General features: G+C 52.2%; 1 protein-coding gene across 1 annotated transcript in view; it reads right to left on the reverse strand.

Moving 5' to 3' along the window:
• Positions 1-3,321: 3,321 nt before the first annotated feature.
• WNT3 (Wnt family member 3) overlaps positions 3,322-10,093 on the reverse strand; it is a 10,322-nt gene continuing 3,550 nt past the window's right edge. The window contains exons 3-5 of the mRNA XM_014458667.2: positions 8,436-8,701; positions 7,333-7,820; positions 3,322-5,359 (exon numbers count right to left, since the gene is read on the reverse strand). Coding sequence (XP_014314153.1) covers positions 7,341-7,820; positions 8,436-8,701 — 746 coding nt within the window. The 3' untranslated portion in view covers positions 3,322-5,359; positions 7,333-7,340. The remainder of the gene's footprint in view (positions 5,360-7,332; positions 7,821-8,435; positions 8,702-10,093) is intronic.

Genomic DNA, 10,093 nt, shown 5'->3' on the forward strand with positions numbered 1-10,093 from the left:
CATCCCGATACACCAATGCTGTGGGTTTAATCCCTGATCAGGGCACATATAAGAATCAACCAATGAATGCATAAATAAGTGGAACAACAAATGAATATCTTTCTCTCTCTCTCTCTCTCTCTCTCTCTTAAAAGAAAGAAAGGAATCTCTGATTTTAATTATTTTGAAAATATAGTCATTAAAAAAACAGATCAATAGCATTTTTAAAAGTTAATGCACAACAAGAATCTTTATACTTATTTTACCTTATTTAAAAAAAAACTGAAGTGTGCCCAAGTCATAATTGGGTTAAACCAGAAAGTAAAATTGTTTCTCAAGTTGAATTACTCCTTCCTATGAAATGTACAAACCAAGGGGCTCAAACACTCTTAGTGAGATTTCTTCCCATGGTTCATTTCACATCCTTCATCCTTTTTACATGTTTCTGAACTATCAGATCTCTTAGCCCAAATAAAACCTGGCCCGTGGAGTTGGTTCAGGTTAGGACTAAAGGCAGCCCAGAAAGTCAGCAAGGGCCTGTGGGAAGAGGCCAACTTCAGAGCTTCTCTGAGAGCAGGGTCAGCTCCCCGGGAGCTGTCCACACCCTCCTGGGAGGAGGGCCTTGAGACCCCCTGGTCCCTGGAGAGCCTTGAACAGGTGGAGTCTGGAAGCTCTCCAAGGTCGATGCTGGGCAGAGAGCATACGAGGTTGCAGCCAGCCTGCTGATGAAGCAGAGGTGCCTCCAGCTAGCTGCTGCCTTGCTCCTCATCTGCGGATGTACTGTTAACAGGCTATTTCTTTTTTGTCAAAGGATGTCATTAAAGCCTAAAAAAGAGGTTTATCCTTTTTTAAAATTCTTGCTAAATTTGTACATCTTCACTGAAACACTTTTTAAATGTAACACAGAAAACTGTATACTGGTAGTTAAAACCTGAAATATGTTTTGCTTTAAGTTTGTTTTTTCATATCCTAAAAACTTCCCCTTGAAGTTTCAGCAACAAGCCATGGAGTAGATTCAAATCTTGCTAAACACACTTGGGGAAGCATTGAGTCAGCTATAAACAGCCAACCCAGCCCAAACACAGAAGGTAAAAGCAAGATTTCATTTTTCCTTGCCTGGCAACTTGATCCATAAGCCTTTTCAAAGTAGTGACAGGGAAAGGTGGGTAAGAGTTCAAAAAAGCATGTAAATTTCAGAAGTTATTGCAAAATGATCTGAAGTTTCTCATCAGCTGGCAAGCAGTGCTGAGACGAGAGCCTGGAGCAGGGCCTCGGGCTGTGTGTGTATGGATACCATAGCATTGAGATGCAGGAGATAGTGCCGTGATCGGCAAGGTTCCCAAGTAGTGAAGACAGGATTTGCAAGGACTCATGTTCGAAAATTTCCCAGTATACAGTCACCACAACTGCCTTTGTCTCACTATTTGGGGAGTTTACGACTTATGGGTAGATAATTTTTTTGCATCCTAGAAAGTTCTCTGTTAAGCTAGGAGAAATGATGGCAGTGTGGTGGCCCATCATTTTGCTGAAATAACTTCACTGTGTGTGTACATGTATGTCAGCCACGCATGTACAGTCCTTAGACCCAAGACTGGCAGGGATACCCCACTGAAACATTGGATACATCACTGGATACAGCTAGACTAATCTCACCACCCATCACCTCTTCCCTTGCTTTTTTCCGATTTTTCCTTACCCTCTTTCTTTTGCCTTAATTTTACCTTATCCCATCATCCTTGAACATGCTCACACTTTCCCCCTCCTTTCTTTGTAAAATAATACTGCTTTGAAAGATATCTTCTCATTATATTATCTTTTTTCTTTCTTTTGGATCTTTTTTTTAAACTTCCTCATGTTTTTAGATGTTTATTAGTATTTATGTTTACAGAGATGCTAAATGTTCAGGCGCTGCTATAAACTGTATTCTCTTTGATCATAGAATATGATTAATTATAGAAAGGATTACAAATGGCCTTGGTAAGTATGAGTAGGGACCATTTAAATATTTGGCAATCTTAAACATACCCAGAACACTGGGGTAGACGAGTACTAACTTTACATAAAAGCTGAATACAAAGCTAAGCAGCGCTTTAGAGCGTGGAGGGGAGCTGTATATTTTCCATGTCCGAAGCCTCGCACGGCTGAAACAACCATTTTTGTGGTTTAAGCTTTTCAGGGACTAAATAAAATGCATGAATTTCTAGTAGCCATTCCCAATCTAAGGTTAGAGGTCTGGCAACCCATCTCCACTGTACAAGGCAGACTGCTTTATTTTCCTGTTGTTGTCTTCTGTGAAATTAGATGAATAGAATTTGTTCCTAATAAAGGTAAATCAAGAGGGAGGGAAGGAAGGGAGAGAGGGAGAGAGGGAGGGAGGGAGAGAGGGAGGGAGGGAGGTAAGATGGAAAGATTTTTACTGTGCCAAATAAACTGAAGATGACTTTATGGGTCGTCTGAAGACATTTTATATCTGTTGTCATAAAACCAAGTTATGGCATCTCATTGCTAAGAAGGTGTTACTTGTGGGCCTCAGGTGAGTCCTTTGAAACTGCAATCCAAGGAGAGGATGCCTTTACCTATAGCAGTGGTTGGCAAACCGTGGCTCGTGAGCCACATGCGCCTCTTTGGCCCCGTGGCACGGGACACGAAGTTTCAATTGCACTGTACGTGCACGCCCGCACGTGGTATTTTGTGGAAGAGCCACACTCAAGGGGCCAGTTTGCCGACCACTGACCTAGAACATGCCCACTGGGGGTCCTTTCTGCCCAGACCAGTCTAAAACTTTAAGCGACACTTGTTCCAGACAATCCAGAGCTCAGGGGACACCATGTCTTCTTCCTGACAACCCTGGCCCTTGTGTGGCTTAGCTCTCCAGCAGAGCTAGCAGGGCAGAGCCATTTCCAGTCAAGTTTCATTTTCAGTAGAGCAAATGCTATGTTCCCAGTAAATGGAGTTGAAAACATGGGTGAGGAAAGGATTGAGTCACTGGCCAACATCGTGGTCTGCTGGCCTTGAGCCACATCTTTGAGTGTCTGTGACATTAATTTGTGTATTGGGAGTGCTGGAGTCTATGAAATGAATTACTGCCCAAATTGCTTATTTCTAAAACTGGAAATTCTTTGTTAGAAGCTGTTTTAGAACAAAGTAAGCCTGTAAGAAAGTCCTAGAGTAGATCAGGCCTACTGTCCATGACGTCTCAGATTATCTTGCTTGGAGAACAGAGGAAATGAACTTAATTTGGGCCACTAATTTAAGAGTGAGAGTTGAAGCTACCACATTCAGATCTTGATATTCTTGACCTCCTGAGGATTAATCTGGAAACTCCACACATTGTACAATGTATCCATTTTAAGTTGACCTTCTCTTTAATGACTTAACAGAAAAAAACTGCATGATGAAATATATTTTCTCCAAATATATATATATTTATATAATATATAATCTTAGTTAACTCAAAGGTATATACATTGTATAATAAATAATATTTATAAAAAGAGACTTTTTGAATATAAAATCAAAAAGATCAACAACTTCTACAACTTTTTACAAAACTTTGGATACAGCAGGTTGGTAGGAAATTTCCGTTGGATACTATTACCTGACTACATACGGCAAGAATAATTACAATGCACTCAATGTACTATTATTAAATAATTACTTGTCAGCTACTTGAATACGCCCCAGAAACATGACTTTATCACTTTTAATATAGAATACATAGATATGAAAAGACTGGTTTGAAAATTTGTATCCATTCTGCTGAAATAATTCTCACATAAAGCAAGCATTATCCTGTTGACATGATTTAAAACTTTTTAGCCTAAGATGAGATGAGGAGGGGCATTAGAGATTCTACAGCGGGGATGGGGTGTGTATCTTAGCAGGGCTCGTGGCCAGCAGATTCAGGAGTGCAGGCCTGGCTTCTAGACGGCATCTTGGCAAACCTGTCTGAGCAAGCGTGGAGATCGTCTGACCACGGTTTTGTAGGCCAGTGTTAGGTAGACCAAAGAGAGAAGGGAGAAAAAGAAGAGAAAACCGCTCTGCACTCTACCTAGGCTGCACCTCCTTCTGGTTTTCCTTAAGACCGAGCTGTTGGATTGGTCCCTACTATCAGCTCCGTTTTGCTAGCTTCCTCTAGGATACAGAGGACCACTGTGGACCACGGAGAACTCAGCTGGGAGGTGCTTTTCCCAAAGGAGCAGGTGACTGCTTGCCCCCTTTGAACACCTAATCCTCACCCGCAGTAGCTGCATGGATTGATGCTTATCAGCATGCAGGTGAGGCCAGAAGCTCTGCCTTAGAGAACTCAGAACTCACTCGGGCCAAAGAAAAGAAAGGATGCAGGAAGACATGTCCTTACTGGAGAGGAAATGAGGACTCGTTTCTACCCTCCCCATCTACTGGTCTCCAAACTGGAACTTCAGGAAGAGACTGCTCCTCTCTCACTGGCCCTTTGTCTCATTTATACTGAGGTGGCCAACTGCTCACCTGGCGTTGTTTTGATGGAGAATCTGCAGGTGAGCGACTGGAGGGGATTGAGCGGCGTCTTCCAAAGATACCACTCCTTTCTCTAGGAAGCCATTCGGGCTGGAGAAGGCTTGTTCCCCTCTCCTCCCATACACAGCCTATTTACAACATCCACTACCAAAAAAAAAAAAAGTACTGCATTCATGGTGGAAACTGCAGAAAGGTAGAAATCTGACTGCAGTTCACAAGAGCCTCTGGTGCAGGACAGGGCTGCAGAGAAAACGAGGCTGAGAACACACTGCTGCTCTTCAAACAGCCGGCCAGGGCTAGAACTAGTTCTTCAAAACGAAACCCGCTCTCACAGTTGCCTCGGGCCTCCCTACCACTTCGTCCTCGCTAGACCTATGGCTTTTATCAGCTCGTGAGAGTGTATCAGATTTGAATGGGAGTAGGCAGAGGAAAGGAGGCTGCAGGGGTCTGTCCTACTCCGTAACTCCCACCTCCCAGCATCCCGGGACGTCCCCATGAGAAGCAGTCTGCAAACAGTCTTGCCCACGCTGATGTCTTTATCGCCAGGCAAAGAGCTCACATTAGCCCAGCCTGTTCCATTGGAGTAGAAATTGTTTTCCATTTTTATTTTCTTTAACATGTGCAAAGATAAGCCTCGGATCTGTTCCTATCAGACCCCAGAGAACTAAAAAGCAAGCCCCTTCTTTAAACACCACACACCATCCAGAGTCGGGTGAGAAACTTAAGATGAGAGAGGGAGGGAGGCCTCCCAGTCAGCGGGCGGTTGGGTCCAGGTAATTTACCACACGTGCATCTGGCAACAGTCCGGATTCCTTGCTGTCGGATGCTGAGGGCTGAGCTGGCTTAGGTCCTGCTCAGGACTTCAGTGAATCTGCCCAGCGCCCTTTGGGAAATAAAGAGGAAGAATTAGAAACATAATTGCTTTCCCAGGGAGACCACCCATAAGGGTACAAAGATCACAGGCTGATGACAGGAGAGCTCAACATTTTTCTTGTACTTGGAGGTAATGGGGACCTTGAGTGGCTTTGCCCTGCTCCCTCCTATACTTGGGGTCCACCACTGAGGAAGGGAGTGTGGTCTACAGGAACAGTAAGGCTTTTAGCATCCGCTGACTGGATCCAGATCCTATCTCCCTCGCCTTCTAGCTGGGGCCTGGAAGACAGGAAGCCTGTAGCAGGTAACTACCCTAATGCAGAACCTGTCTTGTATAGAGACTGGGGGGAACCTGGCAGGTGCAGCCCCCTCTGGGAATGCCAGAGCCATGTCCTGATGGGCAATGGGGACACTGTGCTGCCTCTGGCCGTAGTGGACATCAGAGGAGGGTAGCCACTGTGCTTTCAAACATTCCTTCCACCTTGGCAGGCCACAGTGAGCCTGTGAGTTCTCTCTCGTTTGCTGACTTTTCTTCTATCATTTGGAAAGGCAGTAAATGGACTTGCCCAAGTGATGACACCATTTCACTGCTCAGTGACCACTCTCATGTCACAGCTCCCTGATGGCTTTTAGCACACTTTCTATTAGTAAGTGGTCACACCTCTTAGCTCATTTGAGCCTCATAAAACTTCTGCCAGGCTCCCATTATCACCACCTCTGCCTAGATGAGGAAACTGGGGTGGAAGGTTCCACGGCTGCTAAGCAGTGGAATGGGAACCACCCTTCTAGACTGTCCCTGACTTCAGCTACACAGAGGGGCTTCCCAGATGGACTGGTTAAGTCACCCCTCAACCAGAACTCTCCCCATGATGTCGGGTTCCGCCCCCGCAACAGTCCCATCAGCACAAGCCAGCACCCCAGCTCCGAGGAGCCCTGTGTGGAACTGCAGGGCCCAGTGGAGTGCCCTTCCTTGACACAGCCCCAGCCAGCAATGACCCAGGCAGGCAAGTCCTCTGCCGTGAACCAATCACTGTTCCCACTGTTCTTCCTGTGCTCCTCAGCACCTCTAGGGAGGATGACAGATGAGGAGACAGGCGTGTAAAGACAATCTTGTCTGGGTCCCACACTTGGCAAGTGGCGGGAGCCACCCCAGGGTTCATGCCTTTGTATATTAGGCTCCTTCTCAGGGCAGAGAAAAGGGAGAAAGGGCATACTGGCCTCAAACGTTCCACCTCCTGGACTCTAGGACCACCCTGCACCCATCAGGACCTATCTAGGGACTATGGATCTGAGAGCCAGGCACACCGTCTCCCACGCCGGCCACCTCTGGGAAGCTTGGCAGCATAATCCACCAGCCTTTGATCCTTTGATTACTCACCACCGTCACTCTGAACTTGACTCCTTCCTCCTCCCCATCCCCATCCATAAACTCCGTGAGAGTGCACCCACTCCACCCAAGCTTCAGATGTGTCAGGATATGGGCTTATACACAGCTTCCCCCCACCCACCTCCCTGAGGTGGGTAGGGTTTACGCTTGTGCAAAAACTTGCCCTCGAAGTTCAAGGTGGGTGCAGAATGACTGCCCCAGGGTTTGCAGAGGAGACTTTTCGGCCTACTGTTTCAAGTATTTTAACGTCCTTGTTTTACAGCAAGAAAACAGGCCCAGAGAAGTGACGGCACAGGAAGCTAGGGGCAAAGTTGGCCCCAGAGGTCAGGTTTCCAGCTTCCAACCCGTGTCCCTCCTCTGTCTCCACAGATGCTCAGCAATGAGAGCCAGTGGCTGGACACAAATGTGGCCTGGCTCATAATTAACTAACAGGTACAAGAATTTTAATCAACTGCTCGCAGCCTCACTTGGGGACGTGTGTCTCCGGTAGCTGAGAACTAGAACAGGGTCGGCAGGAAAAAGTCAATGCCAAAGCCAGGTCCCAGCAGCAAGGCCCACCTCCCCCCCCCACCGGCCTCCTCTCCCCGCCACCCTACCTGGCTCCCTACTTGCAGGTGTGCACATCATAGATGCGGATGCACTCCTGGCAGCTCACGTAGCAGCACCAGTGAAAGATGCAGTGGCATTTCTCCTTCCGCTTCTCCGTCCTCGTGTTGTGGCCGCGGCCGCAGCAGAGCAAGTCGCAGCCATCGATGCCATGGGAGGTGACGTTGCAAGTCCTGTCCCTGGTGCCAAAGGAGCCCGTCTCGGGGTTGGGCTCGCAGAAGTTGGGCGAGTTCTCGTAGTAGACCAGGTCCCTCTCGGTGGGCGGCTTGAAGAGCGCGTACTTGGCGCGCAGGGTCTCCACCCAGCCGCGCGACTCGCGGTGCTTCTCCACCACCATCTCCGAGGCGCTGTCGTACTTGTCCTTGAGGAAGTCGCCGATGGCGCGGAAGTCGGGCTGGGCCCACCAGCAGGTCTTCACCTCGCAGCTGCCCGACAGCCCGTGGCACTTGCACTTGAGGTGCATGTGGTCCAGGATGGTCTGGGGAAGAGAAGCAGCCGCTGGCCCCCGGACGGACGCCCCTGGGAGCCACCGAGACCCGCCTGCTCTGCCGCCAGCCCAGCCCTGGATGGAGCCTTCTCCCTCCCTCCCCTGGGCCGGGGTGAGCGCTGGTGGAGGACCGAGGCCCGGAACCAAGGAAAGGTGACTGTTGATGGTTCCCTCCCCTTCGCACCCCACGCCTCACATTCCTTTCCCAAAGCTGTAATAAATAGGGTTGTTTTCCACGTGTAACAGATGGGGAAACCGAGGCCAGCAACTTAAATGCCTCGCCCCAAGTCAAACCACCACAGGAAGGGGTGGAAGTCGAGTGCAAAGCCAGGCCCCCAGGCCCACAGGCTGCCCAAACGCACAGCATGGGCGGCAGGACCCGCGCCAGGGGCCACCACGCTCCCCGCGCGCATCCCCAGGCGGGCGGAGACCTGGGCCAGACCAAGGCTACAGGAGGGTGAACAGAAGGGGTGGCTGTGGGGTGCGGGCGGGGGCCAAGGGTGGCCCAGGGGAAGGGGCAGAGCGGGAGGGGTAGAGGCAGGCGGGGCGGGACAGGGCTGGGAAGGAGTCCCGGGAAGGGTCGCCACCAGGGCAGCTGCGGCTCACCGTGCGGCCCGCCTCGTTGTTGTGCTTGTTCATGGCCGAGCGCGCGTCCGGTCTGTTCTCGCGGGCGTCCGCGAACTCCCGGGACACGAGCACCCCAAAGTCGGCGTCCTCGCTGCAGCCGCCCCACTTCCAGCCCTCGCCGGGTGGCCCCTTGTGATGGGAGTCGCAGCCACAGATGGTGGAGGTGCCCTCTGCGCAGGAGCGCGTGACGGCGAAGGCCACGCCAGCGGAGGCGATGGCGTGGACGAAGGCCGATTCGCGGGTGGCTGCGGAGGGGTGGGAGGGGGGATTGGGAAGCATCGCTTAGGCCAGTCCTGGGACTCAGCTGCCCTGCCTCAACCTCCCCAGCCAGGCCAGCAGGGGTGGGGGGTGCGGGGGGAAGAGGGTATCCCCACTTTATGGATGAGCAAACTGAGGGCGGGGCCACTGGCTGATTAAACCAGAAGGGAGCCTGTTAGAAACGGGTGGAAACATAGCTCTGGGGGGTTGCTTAAGAGATTGGGTGGCCCTGATCTGTCCTAGCCCCAAACTCCAGAGACGCCAGCACAGTCCTGAGAGCCTGAGGTCTCGGCAGGAAGGCCGGGAACCTGCAGCCTGACCTACCCAAGGCCGCCCGCTCCCCACTGGATGCGCTGGGCAGGCCCTTTCCTTTTCTGGGCCTCGGTTTCCCTCGTCACAGACCCGCCAGCGTTCCTGACCGGGAGGGGGGGCTGGCATCTCAGTCTCCCTCTCCCTCCCCTTCTCCACCCAGACGAGGCCAAGGTTCTGGGCTGAGAAGGTCAAGTCCCTCCTGGGAGGAGAGGACAGGGTCCAGCAAAGAAAGAGATTCTCGGGGATTTCCCCCAACCTCGTCACACAGTAATGACCGCCTGTGGGTGCTCAGCAGGCACCAGATTCTCCCTCAGGGGCTACATCCCATTCAATCCTTTTCACCCGAGAGGCAGGAAGTCTGGTGGGCCCATCCTGCAGATGCGGACTAACGACCAGAGGCCAAGGCCGGAAAGGCACGCCGTCTGACCACCTCCTTCCGGCGAAGAACCCCGAGCAGGGACGTGACCTGTGCACCGCCTCGCAGGGCGAAGGGATGGCCTAGGAGCCAGGCTCCCGTCCCCATGCTGCGGAAGAACGCAGCTCGGCAGATGAGGGAGCCGCGTGTCCCCTGGTCGCCCTCGAAGCCACCTGCACGGGAAGGGCCCGCCCCCCGGGTGGGGACGTGCAGCGAGGGCGGACTGCGGACAGGGGGCGGCCTCGGCCTGCGGCTCTGCGCCCTGGTTCCAACCGGATCCCCCGCCCCCGCCCCCACCCCAGCCTCCTCCCATCCATCAGCGCCCGGGTCCGGGGGGCGCCGAGAGCCGGGGCCTCGCTTCCGGCGGGGCTCGCGGCCTCTCGCGGCGGCGGCGGCGCCCAGACCCCGGGCCGCGCTCGGTTCCCAGCCGCGGGGACGCGGGGGCGCGGGGGCGGGGCGGGGATTAGCCTGGGAGCGGCGCTGGCAGCCCCGCTGTGCCGGTCCCCGTCCGGCGGGGCCCGCTGGGCCGCCCAGTCCGCCTTTGTGCGCGGGGTCCCAACGAAGACCGGTTAAACGGCGCCGGTTAGGGTCCTCCTGTCCGACCGCCACCCCGTACCAAGGGCGGGCTTCCGGCGGGCCGGGCCCGGGCCCC

The sequence above is a fragment of the Myotis lucifugus genome, unplaced genomic scaffold (genome assembly GCF_000147115.1).
Source record: "Myotis lucifugus unplaced genomic scaffold, Myoluc2.0 scaffold_99, whole genome shotgun sequence".
Classification (NCBI taxonomy): domain Eukaryota; kingdom Metazoa; phylum Chordata; class Mammalia; order Chiroptera; family Vespertilionidae; genus Myotis; species Myotis lucifugus.